The 21,358-nt window shown below is 55.1% G+C and overlaps 1 protein-coding gene and 1 long non-coding RNA gene across 2 annotated transcripts; one reads left to right on the forward strand and one right to left on the reverse strand.

Moving 5' to 3' along the window:
• Positions 1-2,781: 2,781 nt before the first annotated feature.
• Positions 2,782-8,745, reverse strand: HOXA13 (homeobox A13). The gene is made up of 2 exons (XM_017344400.3): positions 7,711-8,745; positions 2,782-7,008 (listed from the first exon to the last, which is right to left on the reverse strand). The coding sequence occupies exons 1-2, from the start codon at positions 8,639-8,641 to the stop codon at positions 6,764-6,766; spliced, it is 1,176 nt and encodes a 391-aa protein (XP_017199889.2). The 5' UTR covers positions 8,642-8,745; the 3' UTR covers positions 2,782-6,763.
• A 239-nt stretch (positions 8,746-8,984) lies between these two features.
• On the forward strand, positions 8,985-18,818 carry LOC138845804 (uncharacterized). Its single transcript, XR_011382969.1, has 2 exons — positions 8,985-11,193; positions 18,176-18,818. It is a non-coding gene; the product is annotated as an uncharacterized lncRNA (long non-coding RNA).
• The last annotated feature ends 2,540 nt before the right edge of the window (positions 18,819-21,358 follow it).

The raw sequence follows: 21,358 nt of genomic DNA on the forward strand, positions 1-21,358 counted from the left end.
GTCCTGGCTCCTCCATCCCCACCGCTGTGGCTCACAGGATGCCCCCACGCTCCCAGCCCAGTGCCTCCTGGGGCAGCTCACATTCCAGGCTGGGGAGCAGCCCCCGCCCCCCACCCCCTGCCAGACAGTGCTGACCGTACCCACTCCAGAGGGATCCCTCCAGCTCTCAGCCCCCACGCAACCCTTGGGGTAAAGGCCAGCTTCCCACTCGAGGAAGGAAGAGCTTCACAAGGTCCTCTCGGGTTCACCTGGAGCCATAGGCTCAGAGGCAGAGCAGGCTTCGCTCTTTACCGCTGGGCGAGGCGCGCAGACCTTCAATAGGGACACTCGGGCAAGGGCCTCCCGCCTCTGGGGAGCGCAGAGAGCCGGTCTCAAGGCCCAGGAACCGGGAGTTTTACCTTGCCAGGGTCCACCTCACTTCTCAGTGCAGATTTCAGGCGGCAAAATAGGTTGGAGATAATATGGTCTCATCCAAGGCCTACAGGGGCCCCGAAAGAGGGCTGAGCTCCACGACTACCCAGCAGGGGCTTTGCTCTCCTGTACTATTCCCCGCCCTCTGGCTCTGCCTGGCCCCCCTCGTTCCTGCCGGACCCAGACCCCCGGACTCGCTGGCGGGCCCTCTCGTCCCGACCAGGCCTCTGGAGGCTCCATGTTCTCCTGGACCGGGGCACATCTCACCCTTTCGGGACAAGGACACGGCCTGGGCCATCGCTGGCTGCGGGCACTCTATTCCGACAGGGCTAGGAGCGAAGGGAGTCGGGAGCCCTGCCTCCCCCGTGTGCGAGGCCTGGGCGAGCAGAACGCGCTGGCGGCAGCGTGACCGCCTCGCCGGTTGAACGTTTTTGCTTTCCTTCGGCTGGCGGGGCCGGCCCTGACCATGGAGGCGGCGGTGACGCCGAGGACTTGACCTTTACAGCCCAAGAGGAAAGCGCCCTCTGGGCCGCCGGGAGCGCGCCGCGGCTGTCTTCAGCCTCTTCTACCCAGAGGCAGCCCGGGCAACCCACGCATACTGCGCGGCTCACCCCATTCCCCCTACGTTTTCTGCAGGGTCCGCAGGCCCGCGGCCGGCAAACAAAACCCCCAGTTGTGCTCCCAGCACCTCCCTCGCGAGCTCCTGTCCCCGATTCCCAAGCGAGAAGGCTCAAGCGGCGTAAGGCCGTCTCCAAAGCCTCTTTCTCTCGCCTGACCCCCAGTGACCTCCGCCAGCGCCTGGGCACTTCTCCGGGTGCCAGCTCGGCGCCCAACGGTGCCAGGTTCCCCCGCACCGGGGCCTAAGGCCGAGCCCCGCGCCGCAGGGGCGCAGAGCGCAGCGAGGCCCGAGGCTGCCTCCCTGGCCCAGGTGCAGAAGGCGGCTGCCCGCGGCGTCCGGATTCGACTGCCGAGATCCACAACGTGGCCCTGTGTGCCCAGCTCGCTCTCGGCGTTCCGGGAGCCCATCCCGCCCTCGACTCCGGGCGCAGAAAGCGGAAGTATTTGGGAGAGAACAACACGGTTTCTTTTCAGCCCGTCTCAAAACCCCTTTTAGAGAAAATGCTCCTGTCAAGTTTTATTTCCCGTTGCAAACCACCTTCCACGCTGCCAAGAATTAAGACCGGGAGAGATTAAATACCCGATTATTCTCCTGGGGAGGGCGGGGCGGGGCGGAGAAGGGGGCACCCGTACAGAACCTGCCTCTGAATCGCTTGGGGCTCACCAAACAACGCCTCGACAGCCCTGCGAAGGCCCTCGCGGCCTGCGGTGACGTCAGCTTGAAACTGCGGGAGACCCACCCGCACCGGCCCCAGCCCCGGCCTTTTGGGGTGCGCAGGGCGGGCGGGCGTCTCCGGGTTCCCGGGCCTCGGCGCCCGCCGTGGTCCCGTCCCATGCCCCGGACCTGCCCACCAGCCATCCGAGCCAGGCCGAGAGGCGCGGAGGAGTGGGGCCGCGCCTGCGCTACGACCTCGGGGCTGTCCGAGTCCGCAGCGGTGCTTCTCCCACGCATCCACCCCGCGCACGCGAGCGCGGCCGGTGCTCGCCGATCTCCGCCACGCCGCGGCCGCGGTCTCTGCGCGGAAGATCCAGCTCGCGGGCCGCGCGTCAGAGCCCGGTAGAGATAAAATCCATTGTGGCAAGGCCTGGGCAGCCTTCACGGAAGGATTTTTCGGCGCGCAGCGTCCTTTTTTTCCTTTCCTTGAAAATAAAATTAAAAAGCAGCAGCAGCAGGAGGCACCTCTCGGGCGTGGGTGGGCGCTGGGTGGACGCGCGAGCACCGAGCGGGGATTTTTGTGAAGAACGAAGCTGCCTGTTATTGACCCGGGAGCCGAGCGACGAAAACTTAATTAGCGTGCCTGTCTTAAAACTCGCGCATAAATCTCCCCAGGCCCTTCGGCTGACGCTCCATCTTTGCTTATGAAAAATGGGACATGGGCAACTCGCCGCGCGTTTCTCTGAATTCCCCAGGTCTGGGGCTGCGGACACGCATTCGATCACGTTTAAAGGAATTCACATAAATCAGCAAGCCCCCAGCGTCTCCACGGGAGAGGTCCGCCAAATTCAGCAGGGCGCCTCCTAACCCAGTGGCTCTGGGAATTAGCAGCCGGGCAACCCCAGGCTGGGCTCCTAACCCGGGAATTCACAGAGAGGCAGCATCTTCACCAAACCCTTGAACGCGAGCAGCAGCGCGTTCTGCACACATTATGGGACAGTGCAGTTCGTGTCGTTAAGGACCGTCAACCGAATGTATCACCCCCAGCTGAATTTTGCTATCATGTGCTGAATTTTTAAAACATCATTTCATTAAAGTTGCGTTAAAAATTGTTTTCTTCCTTCCCCTTTAATATTTTTCCCTTTCCCTTTCTATTAAAAAAATTACAAATTAAACGGATGACTTCAGGTCTGGATCAGGTATAAATAGTAGTGAAATGCACAATGACATTTTACAATCATCCACTTAAAATCACGTAATAAATTTGACAGTATTAAGAGCAGATGGAAAAGGTAAGGTTTTTTTTTTAAAGGTCCCATATTTATAATTTTTAAAAATTCAAGTGGAGTTTCCTTTTTAGAAAAAAGATACTGGAAGCAGGTTTCCAATCACTATCCACGGGTCTGTCGGGCATGAATTTTCCTATTTTTCGAAGAAGAGGGCCGCGTCCTCTTGGATAGCGTGTGTGTGTGTGTGTGTGTGTGTGTGAAGATTTTAGACTGGTATTAGGGCACTGGGGAATCATAATCCACGCCCTAATAGATCTGGATCTATCTCCAGTAGATGGATGAAAAATTTTAAATAAGAAGGGAGTTCGCTGAGATTGACACTATCAGCAGTCACTGTAGAACTGCAGGGGTGTGTGTGGGGAGAATGTGAGATTGCTTCCATTATTACAGTTTCAAAAATGGGGGGGAGGGGAGGAAGAGAGAGAGGGAGAGAGAGAGGCCTGCTACTTTACCCAGGGTTCCTGCAGGGTGATCACTGGGAAAAGGCAGTGCCCCAGGCGCCGGGCCGGCCGAGCTGCTGTTGGCCTCCATCCTAGGCCTGAGGCTCAGAATAGTTCTCACATCGAGAGAGAAATCTCCCCCTGCAGCAGAAGAGTCTCTTTCGGAGCTGTTCCCCAGCACACAGCTTGATCCAGCGCGGAGGGGATTTCCACGGCTTTAAACATCTTGGGAGAAAGTGGTTGCAGCGGCTCCAGCTCGCTGAGCCCCAGAGCGCCCCGCGGCCAGGCGAGGGGAGGTGGCTCTGAAGCGAGGTTTCCATCTCGGGGTGCAAATCCTCAGGACGGCAAAGGAAGGCTGCGTTTCCCAAGCCCAGTCGATCCATGTGTGTGAGACCATCCTTTTTGGAGACAGCTTTAGAGAGGTTTTTCCCAAATTCTCCCTCCAGGAAGTGGCTCCAAGTCTTCCGCCAGATTTGTAATCAACCAATATTATTTCCATAAAATGCCAACTCCTGTTCTTCCATGCACTATTGTGTTCATCTCACGGAGAGAGCATAATTAATATGCAGCTCAAAATTCTGTGTCCCAAGGCCACAGGCTCCACCAGCATTTTAATACATACGGGTGTAGCATGGATCGGACAAAAGCACATTACCTTCTGGTGTATTAAGTATAAAAACATACATAGGTGATATTTATGGCTCTGAACATGGCACCCAGCATGTTGTTAGGGGTCAATAAACAGTAGATATAATACTTAGTATTATTGTTTGGATGGAGGTTGTTAATATTAAACATTTATTTCTCCTACAAATCACATGGCACTAGAAGATTGTACAGCCTGGAGCAACACCCACCTTCAGGATCACTCTCCTTGCACATCCATATGATGGTCATTTGGTAGACAGGAGGGATTTAAGTTCTCCTTATTGACCTCTCAAGGAGTAGATCTCTTTGAATTTCTGAAATGTAACTCTAGAACCCTAGAGGCAGCAAGGTACCCCAGTTGCTCCAATTAGGGTGGCAGGGCCACCTTGGAGGGTGAGGGCCAAGAAAGAATGGATACTTAAGAACACCTCTTAGACTGTGGCAGAAATGTACAGCTTTCAAAGCAGACTTGTGGAAATTGAACACCAGGCAAGCCACTGGGGAGAGAAGTTAAACTTGGCCATCCAAGCAAAGTGGCAAGGTTTCACCAAGTAAAGTACAAGTTGTCCCTCCACTCTGAAAATCACTTTAAATTACAATATCTTGGGTCATCAGCAATTAATGATACTATATCTGTACAGATTCTACAAATATATATACAAGCACACACAAGCACTAATATGCAAATGTATACATGTATACACATATATGATATATATTCACATATATACAGGCACATGTATAATTTACATATATTCAAATGTGCTTCATCTGAAGCCAAAGAAATGAGTACTGAATCTCTAAACCAAGTCAAGGAGGTAAGAGCTCGGGCTCTTGATTCCCTTGTAGCTGAAGAATTACAAGGAGGTTTGTCAACACCAGGTGGCGCCCTTGATCTACTAATCCAGCAGAGGCCAATTCATGAGCTGTCAAAAGTCAAGGTCACAAATTGTCTTTTTTTCCTCAAGGTCAAGGTTTAAGGCCTTTCCTAGTCCTGTCATTTCAACAAATATCACAACCTGCCCTCTAAGACATATGCAGGCCCAACAGCAGATTTTAAAATACGGCAGCCTAGGCATTGCTGATGCTACACGACTGGTTTTCATTTTCCAAAGGGAGCCTGGGAACTGATACTATCTCTTCCTCCTTTCTCTCCCTCTCCTTTAAAGATACCTGACACTTCAGTCTCCTTAAAGCGCTTATAATTTTTAGGATCTTAATTATGAGGGATTTCTCCCTTTTCTTAAAATAATTTGTAGCATTAAAAAAAGCTAAATAATAGTAGAAAAGAATGGTCCTTGGCTTGTTTAAGACAAACCTGCTCCTTTTCTTTCTGTGTGGTGCACATTCAGCGTAGGAGACTAATGAGTGTTTCTTCAGATGTTCATGGCAGTGACTATATTGTTACCAGAATTAATACCACTGTAGCAGTATCTATAGATGTTAGTTTTTTTTTCATTTTTACCAGAAGTATTTCAAAAGCAGGTGCACAAATACATTTTCACAGTGTGCTGAATGTCTTTATTTACAAGATAGCATTTATAGTGAATATTGAACAAAACCAATGTGCTGGTTGAAATAACTGATTAAAAGTGTGCTGTGAAGATTAATCCCTACACTTTCTAATATGGTTTCATGACACAGTTAACGAAGAAAAATCACAAATCCCTTCATGGATTAAAACGGAGAATTTAGACACCTAAATATTTCAGGGTAATGGTTTTCATGCTGAGTTTTTGAAAAGAGAAAAGCATATTTCTCCAGCAAAGTTTTAGCAAATATTGGAAAATGTCAATTTAAGTGAAAAAAATATGAATTGTGTCCATCATGTTGGGGTGAGAACTTCCATGAGTTCTGACATTAAGTGAATCCTATGGAGCCCCTGAAAATTTACATTTTAAGATCCCAAATCCTTGAGGAAATAAACTGCTAATGGTACAGTAAATAGAGCCTAAGTGCCACCAAAAAATGCTTGTGATAAGCAAGGAAAAATTATTCTCAAAAGGATACTCCCAACTCTTGTAGCCTCAGAGGTTCAGCTGGTTGTGTCTGCTACCAAGACCAACGATCCTCTCACTCTCTCTTCTCTCTCTCTCTCCTCTCTCCCTTCGTGAGAAACAATCCAAGATCATTCTTTCAGTACCTTCTCTTCTCTCCTCTAAATCTATACATGGATTTTTTTTTTTTTTTTGCAGAATATACAATGATACGAATTTCACTAAGGTTCACCTGAGCAGGCACTTAACATGCAGAAGGGATGACGACTTAAGAAAGACAATCAGACGTCTGCTAGAGCTTCTCGCTTGCTTTTGTAACCAGCGTTCAGATTATTACCGTCTAACATAGTGTCCTAAAATATAACGGTCACATAAATACTTACAAGATCTCAGTAAATGCATAACTTGTCTGCCATTGCATATTTGGGGGTTGGCGTTTGACCCCTAGAGTTTGTCATTTAACCGTCCTGTGGGGTTGGTGGGAGAACTGGCAGATGCACCGTTTCGCAAAATTCCAAAAAAGTAGTAGTAGCTGTAGTAAAAGTAGTTGTAGGTTCCGCTAGAGAGAAAGAGGTCGCCCTCAAGAGAGCACATCGCCCGTGTCTCTCGTTCCCGTTCTCAGTTCTTCTCACTACCGTCAAGTGGGCCAAGCCTCGAGTCCTGAGGCATTTCTCCAGCTTGCCCCGTCCCTTCATTTTTAATCCATTAACTAGTGGTCTTCAGTTTGTTGATGACTTTTTTCTCTTTGACCCTCCTGTTCTGGAACCAGATAGTGACCTGCCTCTCCGAGAGGTTCGTCGTGGCTGATATCCGCCTCCGTTTGTCCTTGGTAATGAACTTGTTCGTGGCATATTCCCGCTCCAGTTCTTTCAACTGCACCTTCGTGTAAGGCACTCGCTTCTTTCTGCCCCTCCTGTAGGAGCTGGCATCCGAGGGATGGGAGACCACGTCTGGAAGACAGGGGGAGAAGGCAAGTTACACAGGGCTCCGCCCGCACCGCGCCGACCGAGCCACCCGCGTGGCGGTGCCCGGCTGCTCTTTGCCACGCGCAGTACAATCCGGCCTCCTGCCAGAGCCTGGAGAGTCAGTGAGGAGGGGTGCTCAGGTCTGCGCTGCAAGTCGCCCCGGGCTCCAGCGACCACCACGACTGGCTCATCCTGCATACACTTGCGTGCCCGTTGCCCTCCGTGGCCTGGTCCAGCGGCCCACAGCTTAGCGCCAGGCTGCCCTGGACGCCCCAAGCCCCAACACTTGATGGCTCTGCAGTGGAACCCGTTGGTTTTGTGGGGTTTTTTTGAAAGAAGGAATGGGAGAGTTTGGCGAACCATTTTCAGGTCCATCTCTCATTCTTAAGTCGGTGTCAAGCGCTGGGAAAGAAGGGGGCAGCGGGGAGAAGGCAGCTACCGGGGTCCCCGCAAACTCCCACCCAGCCACCCCTCACCCAGGGAGGGCCGGGCGCCAGCTTCGCCGAGGGCAGTGTGGTCAGCGCCAGCCAGCCGGGGAGGGGAAAGGGGGATGTCAGGCTCCCAGGGGCGCAGAGATGCTAGGGCCGGCCAGGGAGAGTGCAGAGGGGCACCCGGGTGACCCCGGGCGCGAGCGGAGAAGCTGGAGCGGAGCCGGAAGACCCGGGCTGGGAAGGGGGCGCCATTTACCGGGCAGAGTGGACTTCCAGAGGTGGGGAGGCTGCGCCTGCTCTTTGGGGCAGTACATTTGGCCGTTCCAGCTGTTGGGCAGCGCCCAGGGCTGGTAGCTTTCCATGGGAAGACCCAGGGGCTCGTGGCGCGACTCCCCAGGGCCGCCGAGGCCCGGCACCACCGGCATATCCAGGTAGCCAGGCACCGGCTGGTGGTGGTGGTAAGGCCCGGTTGCGTAGCCCTGGTGGTAGAAGGCGAACTCCTTAGCGCGGGAGCTGAACTCCTCGGCTGCAGGGCCAGCGGTGTCCATGTACTTGTCGGCGAAGGCGGCGGCGGCGGCGGCCGAGGCGGGCTGCGCGCACGACTTGATGGCGTTGGGGTGCGGGCCCATGCGGGCGCAGGGGTAGTAGCCGCTGCCGAAATAGCCGTAGGGCAGCGCCGCGGGCCCCGACGAGCTCTGCGCCGCCGCGGAGCAGGGGCTGCACTGCTTGGCGGCCTCGGCGCCCGCCGGGCCCGCCGAGCCGGGCCCTCCCGAGGACGACGCGGCGGCCGCGGCGGCCGCGGCGGCAGCGGCAGCGGCGGCGGCGGCGGCGGCCGACGGGGGCGCCTCCCCGGGCGCGCTGCTGTAGGCGGCCGCGGCGCCCGGCGCCAGGGGTGCGGGGTGCGCCATCAGGTTGCGGCACTGGTTGGCCGCGGCCGCCGCCGCCGCCGCGGCCGCCGCCGCCACCGAGAAGTTGCCCCCCGCGGCCGCCGCCGCCGCCGCCGCCGGGTGGGGGAAGCCCCCGCCCCCGGCCCCGGCCGCCGCCGCCGCCGCCGCTGCCGCCGCCGCCGCCGCCGCCCCTTCCATGTTCTTGTTGAGGTCGTCGGCCACCAGGCCGCCGCCGTTGTCGTAGAGAAACATGACGGTGGGCTCGATCCAGCGGGGGTGGAGGAGCACGGAGGCTGTCATAGCCCGAGCCGCATGGAGAAGACCCCAGTGGCGCTGTTTTAAAAAGCCCCCAAGAAGTGAAGAGCGCGCGGCGCGGGGCCGGGGCCCGAGCGAGGGGGGCGGATCGCGCCCCGCGGGGTCGCGCCAGGCGGCCGCCCATTGGCCCGGCCCCCCTGCTCCGCCCACGGCGTATGCAAAGCGGGCGGCTCCAAGCCGGCTCCGCGCCGTGCGCCCGCGGTCCCCGCCGCTGCCCGCGCAGTTCCCTGCGCCCGCGCCAGCGCCGGCCGCGCGGCCGCACACCATTTACCCCGGGGAGAGGCGGGGGCCGCGGGCGGGCGGGCGGGGCCGGGAGGGAAGGGCGGCCCCCTCGCCGCCCCCCTGCCCTACCTCTGTTCCCGTGGGGACCGGGGCGGCGCAGGCAGGCGGGGCCGGGACCTCTGGGTTGCGACCTGAGGCGTTGGGGGACAGGTCAGGTAAACCTGCCGGTGGCCGGGCCCGGGCGTTTCCTGGGGGACCTCCGGGGATGCTTGCTTTCCGGATATCCGCGCGTCTTTAGGCAGCGAGACCTTAGTCGGGGGTGTGTGTTGGGGGTTATCAGTGCTTTCAGCATCCACAGCGTCGCGATTTTACTCTTCAGGGCCACGGGGCCGGGGCGTTTGCTGCTGGTCGGTTCCTGCGGACGTGCCTGGCTCCGAGGGACCCCCGGACGTGCCGCCGGAAGGCTTGGGCTGAGTCTCGGAGCCCCCTTCCTTCGCTGTGTGCGGCGTTGAGGAGGACGCGTAGTGTCATAGCTTTGCGTTTAGGCCCAGAGAACTGCACTCATCATGACCCCCCACCCCAGTGACCCGCACGCACACGCACACACTCGAGTGCACACGGATGTGCACACTCACATGCACACACCCAAGTGTACAGCGGGTTCCTCGCTCTGGCGCAGTAACAAATCTTCCTCCGCCCGCAGAGACTGGAGTGCGTACCCTTCGGTTCACCCAGGCTCCCACATCGCCAGTCCAGCGGGCTTGTCCTGGACAGGGTTTAAGAGGAGACCTTCCAGCGGGGCCGGGGCCTCAGCCCCTTTTGGCGAAGGGGAGCAGCTCCTGGGTTGAACGTTGACTCTCCAGGAGCTTGGAAACCCACTGCTTCTCTCCGTGTTGGGAAAGGAGAGAGCGAGATCCCCCAGCCCACCGTGTTTGCCCAGTACTCCTCTGCCCGAGGATTCCATCCGAGAAGCCTTTGCTCTGTGCTTGGGAAATGAGACCCTTCCCCGGGAGGCGGTGAGATGTTGCTACCGGAGGAGCCACGTCCGGACCCCTCTCCTAGCCGCCATGTTTTGGTGAAGGACTCCAGGGGTGCTGCCGCTGCCGCTTTGGGAACGCATCCACTTCTGATTGTGCGCCTTGAACTGGTCCGATGCCCAGAAGGAGAACCAGCGCTCAAAGTGAAAGTGGGTGCATTGAGGAGGACACCAGAGCTGGGAGGGGCCGCTGGGCTCCATCCCACCCTGGGCGCACTGGTAAGCAGCAGGGCTGAGACCTGCCCTCTGGTCCCAGCCCGTGGACTCAGCCCTGAGCTCAGGACACTGTGCTTACCAGCACCTACCACGCCCTTGCTCTGTTCTCTTAGGCACCTGGGCTTCCGGCAAGCTCCGGGCAGGCCATTGTGGCTGGGCTCAGGCTTTTATCTGCCCAGATCCTGGGTTTGCCCTGACCAATGTAAGTGTCGCCCAATAAAACCGTCTATGACCCCCCCATGTCCCCTACACACCCAATGTGCCCTTTCTCTCTTGACATTTTAGCAGCTGTCAGTAAATATTGATTTGCCCCCAGTTTACCTGCTGCCTGGCTGGCCACTGGCAGACTCGGGGACCGGCTTCGGGAAGGAACTTGAATTTTGTATGACTTTCAGGCCCTTTCAGCTCTCCCTAAACCTTCCCTCTGAGTGGCATTGTAAAACACAGTGACAAAGAGACAGAGTAGGGCTTGAGGCCCCAGTTCCTGGGGACTGCAGGGCGGTTTCACATACGGTCAGACACGGCTGGAGGCCAAGGTCAAGTTGAAAGTTGCAGTCTAGCCAGCGTGAGAACTTCCATGCAAGCCCGGAGACCCTGGTGGCCGCAAAAGGCCCAATCGCCCACCTCCCCTCACTCTCAATTCCCTTTTTCCTTTGGAATTCTTGTTTCTGGCTCTGGCTACCCGGCATTTTTTGCTGCCTCCGTGGAGTTTTTGGGGCGGTGTTTACCGACTCTTCTTCCCTGCCTCCGCCCTGCTCTTGGCCGGAGCTTTGAGCTTCTTCTGTTTTCCAGCCAGACCCGGAAAAACGAAAATACAGTGTGGGGAGCCCCCACCATCCAGCGCCTGTGCCAGCTCACCTCTGGCCATGGCGCGGCTGCTGGTGCACACAGCGGCCAAGGCCAGCTCCACATTCTTCCCTCCCCTCCCATTTTACCGGAGCCCGGAGCCCCGTGCACAGAGGAAGGGCCTCAGCTACGCGGACTGCCAGAGTCGACTGGGTCCTTCCTCACCAAAAAGGGGGAGAGGAAATTTCGTCTCGTCCCCCCGAGGAGCCACTAGCAGGTTTGTCTGGGTTGGAAGGCGCTGGCGGCAGGTTTGGGGATGCATTGCAAATCAGGCTCTGCTCCTCACAAGTGGCACCCCCATCAAGGAAATGCTGGACTGAGATTTAGGCTGAACCTTCAGCGATCGTATTGTCCAGAGATTTTTCTTAGTTCCCCTCATCTCCCTGTTCATTTTTAAAACGCTCAAGATGTGATTACTCAGAGGGAAGCAGCCTGGCGGCTCCCTCATTGTTTTGGATTTCAGGGCTTTTAAGTGTCTATGTTCTGGTTAGATATCAGTGGGGGGTGGCTTCTAGAAGGAGACTGAGCTCTGTGAGTAAGTAAAGGTCTGGGTTGTTAGAATTTTTACTCACTCCGGAGTAAGAATAATACTCCCTCCTCACCTTTGTGCTGAGGGAGATTCATTTGTGATTCCAGTTGAGTGTTTAATGCCCCCCCCAAAAAAAAACCTGGCTTGCTGTAATAATAATAATAATTTAAAAAGGTCAGAAGGCAATGCAGACTGCAGTGTGCTGTTGCAAGCACGCAACAGACATTCCCAGGGTACCTCTTTCTCCCAACGGCAAGTTCAAGATTCGCTTGTCTGCCCAGCTAGAGGGGACTGACCTCCTGAGTGCTCCTGTGTGTGTGTGTGTATGTGTGTGTGTGTACACGCGCGTCCTTCAATATCAGGAATTCCTATAGGACGGTAGAGAGGCACCATCGCCTCGACAATTCTGCCCTCAGACTCCTTGTGGGTTAGGCTGAGGAAGGTAGAGCATCCACTGCTTTCACAGGCAGCAGTGGCCCCTGGAGCAAAAGAGCCAAGCTGAGCACTGCAGGGGTGGAGGTGGGAGAGGCTCTGTCTGGGGCACCCAGGTTTCCCTGGAGGAGCCCAGAGAGGTCAGCTCAGGCAGGACTGGAGGACGGTGGCTGCAGACGGCCTTTGTTAAAGGAATTGCCCGAGCCTGGTTTTTGCTCCGAGATGCCTTGGCAGGCGAGGCTTCTTACTTGGTGGAGCGCACCAGGACGCCCTGAGAGCTCTTGGCTGCCATGAAAGCCTCCCACCAAAAAAGAGCCCTCAGTTGGGTTTTTCTGGATGGGGGAACTTGATACTCGTCTGGGGCGTGGAGAAAGAGAAAGGGACAAAGGGAAGCTGAGTTTTAATTGAGTTTGATTTTCATTAGCAAATGAAATTTACCTGTTCACACTTGAGCGAGGAGGAAGTTGTCAGCACTGGTTGCTGGCACTATTTCTCTGCATCCATCCAGCATTAGGATCTACCGCCCAGGGCTGGTTTTAAAGACACTTTGTATTTCAGGATCTTCATGTGTTTCTAATGTATCCAGGCAGCTTTAGGAGCAGCGTTTGCAGAACATCTTAACCCTCTCCCTCCCATGCCAGGAGGGCTGGGGGCCCAGAGATAATGGCAAAGGAAGAAAGATCCAGAAAAAAAAACACACACACACACACACACACAACTGAGGGGCTGAGGGTGGCCAGGAAGAGGAGAGAAAAAGAGAAGAGGAAAATACTCCAACAGGGGAGTGCCTCTGCCTCTGTATCTACCCTGGAACAGACCATCGGGAAAGGGGGGTGCAGTGTTCATAGTGGGGCTTTGGGGTGTCCCCACCTCATCCCCATTAGGGTGGGAGCTGTACTTTCTTTCTTACGCAGCAAAGGGTGGGTCTTGACATTTGGGCTGAAGCGGCTGGTGGGCAGGAAAATGGCACACCCTGAGAGTCTTATCTCAAGCTTTGCTCTTAAACTGTTGTGCATTTGGAGCCATCAAGAAGTACCAAAAAGCTCAAGGTTGTGGGGATACTTTTGATCAGGAGAACTCATTTGCAACAGTGGTGACCCCATAATGACATGGAGAAAGTGAAGAACAAGGTCGAGGAAGACCCTCATCCACCGCATGTTGCCTTTAAGAATCTCATCGGATGGATTTTCAGGACAGCGAGTTCTTGGAGGAGTCAACTGTGGCACTACCTGCTGGGCTCCTTCCATTATCACAAAGCCACTAACTAGTGTCTCAGAAAGACCCGAGCTCAGCGCTGCCCTGGTCTGTTTCCCTTCTCCTGAGAAGCAAGAGCGGTGCCTCTTCCCCGACTTAGAATAAGCAGCTCCCAGGATCCCAAGCGGAGAGGTCCTCTGCTCGGGATCGGGCGCAACTCCCCATTGTTGCCCCAGCCTTGGAGCGAAGGGCACGCTCGGGCCTCGGAGACCCGGCTCTCGGTCACCCGAGTAATTCTGGTGGCCCTGGGAGAGCTCCCTGCCCGGACCGCGCCCCGGCTCTGCTCGTCCCCAGACCCGGACACTCAGCCTTCGCCTAAAGGACCGGAGCGCGCATCAGAATCAGAGGGAACGAGTTTCTGATGTTAGAAGCGTACCAAGAAGGAGGAAAAACGCCTTTTCGTTGTACGCGGCAGGCAGGCTGGAGCGGGCACCGGCCTGCTGGCCTACGGGGCCGGAACCACCCAGGGAGTGAGCCCCGAGTTCGCAGGTCAGGGGACTGGGAGCGCGCAGGACAGCGCGGGGAATTGCATGAGGCTGCGACGTGACAAGGACAGAGGGGTCTCTGTATGCGATGCTGCCTGTGCCCCCAACTGCGGGGCGGAGTGGGAAGATTCCTACCCGCCATCCCCCACCCCCCAGCCCAGCCTGATGCTCACGCCCGCAACAAAACAGGAAACCAGTGCCGGACTGTGTATTCTTTATGTCAACAAATACACTGAGGACGTTGGAACGTCTGAAGGAAGCAGGGGGTTTGTACGCCAGCGTGCTCCCACCCTGCTCCCGCCGGGCGCGGGCTAGTTCGCCGTGGAACTGGTGCAGACAGCCGGGCCGCCTGGGGCCGCGGGACTCCTTGGTTGCCCCAAACCCCGAGGACGCCCGTGCCCCCGATCCGGGCTTCGAATCCTAACTGCACAAAGCAAGTGAGTGAAGGAAACTCGGCAGCGCGGCCACGAGGAGGGGGAGCTCAGGACCCCTTCAAGCACGCACTGAGGTGTGATCAGACTTTTATGGGCGCGTTACACGCTGTAATCATAACGATGTGTGCGTCCTGATCCTCGCACCCAGACCCACACAGCAAAGGCGCGCGCACACACGCAATGAATGCGCACATCCAGTGTCCCGTGGGTGAAATACAGGCATCATACCAAGCCCTCAGAAAGAATGTCACCCCGTTGGACCAGCTTGGTGACATACTTGAGGGTGGCTGGCGCATCTCCCTACTATTCCTAACTGCCCCCCCACCAACTCTTCCCTCCGGGGGTACTTTGTGGGCCCACGGAAGTGGGCTATCTGACTGGCATTGATCTGGTTCACTGGGTCTCCCCAGAACCCAAGGCTGGCCCGGGAGACCCTTGCTGAGCCCATCTGCAGCGCCCCGTGCAGCCTTCTTCCCTTTGTCTTGGATCTCCAGCCCTGCTCTGCTCAACTCTTGCAGGAAACATAGCAGATTAATAATAATAATAAAAAAAAACACTTTTGATATTAGTGTTTATGGGTTTTTGCGCTCTGGCAAGAGGAGCCCAATATAGAAGCTTAGGTAATCAACCCCCAGCCTCTGCTCTGGATTCTCCGTTTATGGGTTGGGAATTGCCAGAAAGAAAGCACCAGGATGGCTGGCTGATTCCGGGGAAATGAAAAGAGAACAGCGCCGTTGGTCTGTCCCTGAAAATGGAACATTAAATGGGGAACTCCAGGTGCCACCCGATGGACCATTTTTATTTTTTTGAGCCCCTGGAAGGTATAATTTTTATGCCTTTGCCCAACATAATTGTTTTTTAGTAAAAAAAAATGTCATTATGGAATCTTTGGAATACACACATACACAAGGATAACAAACCCCTATAGACCCAACTACTAGCTTCAACTTCTATTATCCTTTTGTCTTTCATGTTTAGTCAGCCACTTCCATGTTTTTGAGTATTTTAAATTAAATCCCAGATATCACATCATTTCATCAATGTAGGATTTTGAAGGTATCCTTCAAGATGGGACAAAAAGACTTGAACTGCTCCGATGACAATTTACAAAGAACTTGAGAGTTGACCCTGGAGAAATCCAGATGAAAAAGGAGTTCAGTTGTAGTCATATCTTTCCTGCACTGCTATTTTTTTTAAAAAAGTATGTATGAGGGATATTTATATTTCCCTTTTCCAAAAGAGAGCCTTTAGTCGATTTCTATTCCGGTATCAGGATATGGGGAGGGGGAGAGATGAGAACCATACCTTGGTCCTTTGTTCCAAATCTGCACAAGTTCATTAATTAATGGGTAAATGATCATTTCCCCTTTCACCACACCTTGTCCCCCGGTGGAAACCCCAAAGAGATTTCTAATGGTTAAACAGGAGCAGGGAAATTGCCGCTGAATTGGTATCTCATTACAGCAATCACAATTTTCACAAAGAAATGCAAGTCTCTGTATTTCTTTAGAACCCCTCTCAGGGGTAAGAGATGAAAATAAATCAATCGAGTGAATAAAAAAAGGTTTCTTTTTTTTTTAATTCAGTGATCTAATTGACAATGAATATGGTTTTCCCCAGTGAAGAAGGTGATTTAACCAAAAATCTTCTTAATTTTAGAATCCAAAGAAGAACCCCCACCACAACAACAACAAAAAACCACAAGCTGTTGAATTTGGCAAATTCCATAGTAGGCAGCTGCTTGAGAGATTCCAAGCCTATTTGTCCAAATGGGTACTAGTCTTTGTTATAGAAGAATACTGGGTTTTTCTGCATTTAGCTTGTTTATGATCTCTGGATTACCTTGTTTTTGACTTGTTAAGTTTCTGGGAAGCTTTCATATTTTGCATATCATTGCTGTTAGCACTAGAGAAAAGCTGCTTAACAAAACTCATAAGGGGTATGTAAATTAAAGGAAAGAAATTGTGTGCATGCATTTTCTCCCAGTCTCTAACTCCAACTGTGTGGGGCAGGAAGCCCCAGAAGTACCAGCCACAAGTCTTGCCTGCAGCCGCAGCCTGTGGGGCACCAGCAAGATCAGTCCCCATCTTGACCTTGGGGACAGGTTGCCGGTTCATGGGACACAAATATTATGACCCCAGGAGAGAGCTCGCCATAGTGGTGAGGGCTAGGTGGTCATTGCAGGGAGAGGTGAGAATTTTCAGAGGAAGAAGAAGAGGGGGAAAAGATGCCATACATAATGCTGGGAGACAAGGAAGGGAGAGGAAGCAACAAGGAAACCTTAATTCCCAACAAAAATGAAAGCCACAGGAGCCCAAGGAAGGGCTGTGCTGGGAAGTATCTGCAGAGTCATTCTCCGGGGGCCAGGCTCGGGACCCCACTGGTGAGCTGAAGCCGCAAGCTTCCCTGGGATTTCTCTAAGCACAAAAAATATCTGGCCTTTGAGAGGCTGACTAGGGTCCAGCATTAAATGCAAGCTCCAACTTCTGCCCACGGAGAGCCCAGGCACGTGAGCGCCGGCTTCGGAGGCATAGGTTGGGAGCCGAGTTCTGGGCGGCAGGCAAGCCTGCTAGCAATTAGGAACTCTCAGCCACCTTTAAAAAGGCCATATTTCTTCACATTTCTCAGATCTAATGTGAGGTTATGTTGGGTCATGGGACCCTCGGCTGGTGCAAAGTAATTTGATGTCACTAACAGCAAGCAGACCCCTTTGTCACCCTGAGGAACAGAAGTCCCCCAAATGTGAGCTGGCAGCAGAGCAGAGAGGAGACACTGGGGTCCTGGGATCCAGCCAGGGGTCTGCTGCGGGCCTAGCCAGGTGTGGGCTGGCAGGGTGCTTTAGGAGCTCCGTGTGCTCCAAGGGGAGAGGGATGTGCTGGGCTCACCACACCAGCCCCATCTGAGCTCAACATGGGACCTGGACTGCTGCTGGCCCTTGCTTGGATCCTGGGTTCATCTGCAACAAAATCAGCTCTGCCTTTTTCATTCTGGAGGTTAAAGCTGGTTAATCCAGCTGCAGTCCTTTCTCCCATCCCCCACCTACCCTTGCCCCAGCAGTACACAGTTGAATCAGGAACACCTAAGGGAGTCTCCCTCCCTTGGGGATTAAGGTTCACCCAGCTAACAGAAGATGGTGGGGGGTGGGCAGCAGGAACCATAGCCTATGTACCCCTTGAGGAAGCATTTCGGTGTGTGATGGGGGCTGGCTGAGGTCTCAGGTATTTGTTTAGAGTGTTCCCACCCACAGTTTCCAGTTACTTTCAGATATTTTGGTGGCGGGAGGGGGGCAAGGATGGGGATGGCAGCCACAGCACAGGGTTCCGGGAGCCCTTCTTTGAGAAGCAGGGATGGTCCAAGCCCTGGAGGAGTGTGGGTAGGTTTGGAGAAGGCAACTTGCTGAGCAAAACGAGGAGAGAGCAGTGGGCTGCTCCCGGCGGCCCTGGTCAGTCCTAGTTCCTAGCATTGAGCAGGCCAGGCCAGGGTCCTACAGCTCCCAGCAGCTCCAAACCCCAGACAAGCTGCAAGTGTGCAGTGGGGCCCCGGGGGTGCCTGGTGGAAAAACGCAGCAGGGTCTCCAGGCCCTCTATTCTATTAGCAAAGGGACTCCTGGCAATTGTAGGATTAAAAAAGATGTCCGGAACAAATGGAGTGAAGAGGAGAACTTAGATCCAAAGGAGTCAGCTAGGAGGCCTCCCAGAAGGGGGACCCCCGCTCGGAGCACCGGAAAAGCTGCCCTTGGCACCTGGGAAGCACGCGGGGAAGCTGCCCCGAACTGTCTGTGCGCCTTCACCCGCAGCTTCGGAGGCCCTGGTAGGGTAGCGGGAGCTAAGAGGCAGCGGAGCTCATTGCTGCAGAGTCGCCATTAGGAAACCCCGTCCCCCACGAAAATGAGAATCTGCATGGGAGAAACGATACCGGCTGGTCCGATGGCTGCAAGCCGCGAATGGAGCAAAAATTCCAGCCTGCGCAACTCGGTTCGCTGGACCTGGCGGGGGTCCTCCTCGCTGGGGGTTTAAAGCGAGTAACTGTTTTTTTTTTTTTTTTTTTTTTTTTTTTTTTTCCCAGAGCCATTGAGGACCTGCGAAGAGGACCCGCATGTGGGCGCCCCAGGGCTCCACCAGCTGCAGGATCTGGAGCACCAGGAATGTTGGGCGCGAATTCGGGACGCTGGGCCCCTTGCAGAGTAGGGCCCCTTGCGGAGTAGGGCCCCGGACCGCCGCGGAAGCCGGATCTTTCCTGGCAAGGTGGAAAGGCCCTTTCGGTGCCTGAGCACGGGCCCAGCCCCGGGGCCTGGGATCTGCACGACGGTCGAGGGGCGGCTGGGGACACAGGGGCTTCTCGGCGGCCTCGGCTGCGGGCGCGGTGCGAGCCGCCGCTGCAGTTGCGGCCTCTCCCCACTAGATGTCTTCCCAGTTAATGAGACGGGCAGGGCGCTGTCCCGCTCCAGCCGCCCGAGCCTCGGTTTCCCCCTGCCGCCGCCGCCGCCAGGCTGCGTGCCGCCGGGAAAGCAAACCTTTCTTCCCTACGGCCCCTCCTCGCCTTGCGCTCCGCATCCTGGCCCTAGAAGTCCACCAGAATCCAATGCTGGCTCCCCGCGGGCCCGCGTCGGACCGGCTCACGCCATTGGAATCTTTTTATGACCTTTGATGTGTTTAAATAACGTGGCAGGGCTGAGCACACACCTCGGATTAAACTTTAATCGGCTGCAGTCAAGGTCGCCCAGGTGGTAAACGCGTTTCCTCCGACGTCTCCTGGCGGACACTGCGGGGTCCAAGGTCTGGGGGCACAGCCCGAGGCTCCCGCCGTGCCCAGGCCTGGGTGGGGGCCAGGACCGGGCCACCCCATTGAGCTCCAAAGACGACTGAGGAAATGGAATCGGAGGCGGACACCCAGGGTGGGCTAATGACCCGAGCAGAGTTTTTATAGCTACTAGACAGAATAGTTAAAAATTCCAAGAGGCACTTCCAATTTCCCCTGACTGCAGAGAATGGTGGACGACCCAAAGTCATGGTCAGTGCCGTGATTATTTCCCTCAGCATGGCTCTGCCGGCCCAGGGAGGGCGGGGGTTGCCTGTGATGACGGCGGCGCAGGCTGGCTGGCTGACTAGTTTTGAAGGTTGCCATTAGCAGTTGTAGGTCAGGATCTAGAACCCAGGCATTTGCAGCCTTTTCCTGGTGCCAGGCCACATAAGGGCAGTTTTGGTTTCACCCCGGCTGAGTCACCGGGTCTGAATGTAACTTTCCTAGCCAATACACCTGTCAGGGAGACCAGTCTTGCCCAGAATTTAGGAAAACGCCAAAAGCCAGGGCAGCTTGTGAAGTGAGGAATCCCACCGCACTCAAAACAAAACAAAACAAAAATCACCCCCAAAAAATCTAGTCTGGAAACACAAACATCAGCAACAGTGGCTTCCTGTGTGAAGAACTGGGTATGGGAGGGGTTGCAGAACAGCACCCATGATTTTCTTCCAGATCTTTTGTATGGCTTGGGAAGTGCACCCTTTGCAGGTGTTAGCTCTTCTTCAGAAAATGGGACACCCCGTGTATGTTAGGGTCAAACATCTCTCCCAAGAATTTCCCATCAAACCAGACTTGTGTTCAGAGGACAGCACTGACAGGAGGCACCCCAAAGCCTGGATTTCTGCCTTCCCCATATCAACTCCCACCCCCAGTTCCTGGGAGAGGTGCTCAGGCTGCCAACCCCAACCCCAAGCCTGGAAAGGATGCCAGCCATGGCAGCGCCACCCCAGCCTTTCACAGCAACAGAACTCAATCATCTCAAAGAACAAATCAAAGCCAGATCGTCCATTCTGCCCCCCAAGTTCTGGGTGCCTGCGTGTGCCTGTAAACAAGGCCCTTAAGAGCTCCTGCCTGCCGCCTGGAGGTTCCCACTGCCCCTAGCGATGGCGGGAACAGCAAACCGCCTTGACAGCGTGTTGGTCGGTTCTCAAGAAGCTCCGCACAGGAGGCTAGGGTTTCTACCTCCCTCTCAGAGACACTGTGGTCCGGGCTAAGGTTACTTGCAACACCGCCTCTTCACAGAGCTTGGGAGGAGCTGGTAACACTCTACATCTTGTTCTTTGTTGCACTTACCCAAGTGTACACATATATAAAAACGCAGTGATCTGGGTGCTTAAAATTTGTATGCTTGCTTGTATGTAAGTTATACGGCAATAAAAAAATTTTTTAAAGTGCTTCCTCATAACGACCTGTGAAGTGGGTCCCGAGGTTACAATAATCATCTCCATTTAACAGACACGGCGGCTACGACTCAAGGCAAGCCAGACAGTCCCAAGTCTCCACGGAAGAGAAGAACCATCCCGGTCCTCCTCCCGGGGCCAGGGCTTACGGAGGCAGCGCGTTCTTTTCGCGCAGCGGCCAGCGCGGTCTGCAGATGCGTTGTTTTGCGCGGTGGTGGTGAGGCAGGAACTCGTCCCACCGGGAAGTATCCGGGAGGGCGCAGAGCCCAGAGTCTGGGAGGCCCAGAGAGCTTGGCTTATGCGCCCCTGATGAGGAGAACAGCGCCCAGGGCAGCCCAGGGTATCAGAACCCATTTTCTTCTCCAGCCGACCCTGCTCACTTTCATCCGCCGCGGAGCCCCAGACTCCAGAGACCTCCCCAAACAGCCGCACCCTCCCTGCTCACAACCCCTCGCTCTTCACCCTGCCGTTTCTCAAAAAGCAGCGGCGAGGTTGCGTGGATGCGGGGGTGTCCCGAAATTACGGGGGTGGGAAAGGGCCGCAGTTAGACGGGTAAAGAAGACACAGAAAGCGGTTATTTACTCCAGGCTCAATTGCAAAAGGCTTCCAAAAATATCGAGCCGAGTTATTTTATTGTCCAGCCTGTCTACAGCCTGCAATTACGCGTTCAAGATGTTTAATGTGTGCAAATGCACTGGCCGCTCTCGCTGGTGTACACCCTGGTTGGGGGCGCGGGGAGGCGAGTCTGGAGGTAATTACGTCGTACAGTCGCGAACGCGGCTCCGCTCTTACTGTAAACGGCCCCGGCCACCTTTACGAGACGCTAGGACGACTTTGAAAGTGACTCGCCGCGTTTACGCGGACAAGCCGGGTGGGTTTTAAGAGATGCTTTCTTTCCCGGATTGTTCGAAGTGTCCACGGGGCGGTTTCTACGTCGGGTTCAGGGCGCGCCAGAGGGAGGGCGCCCCGCGCGTGAGCGGCCTACGTGGACCCGCGGTGCTCCTGGCCTTCGAGGGCCGACAGGGCGCGTGGACCGGGGACTTGGAGG

This window comes from Oryctolagus cuniculus, chromosome 16 (assembly GCF_964237555.1).
Source record: "Oryctolagus cuniculus chromosome 16, mOryCun1.1, whole genome shotgun sequence".
NCBI lineage: Eukaryota > Metazoa > Chordata > Mammalia > Lagomorpha > Leporidae > Oryctolagus > Oryctolagus cuniculus.

What these genes read in the sequence shown, in the direction of transcription:
- HOXA13 (XM_017344400.3), bottom strand. Translation starts at nt 8,641, where the DNA reads ATGACAGCCTCCGTGCTCCTCCACCCCCGCTGGATCGAGCCCACCGTC. An exon ending in CTGGAAGTCCACTCTGCCCG is followed by an intron (nt 7,009 to 7,710) that starts GTAAATGGCGCC and finishes CCTGTCTTCCAG; the next exon opens with ACGTGGTCTCCCATCCCTCG.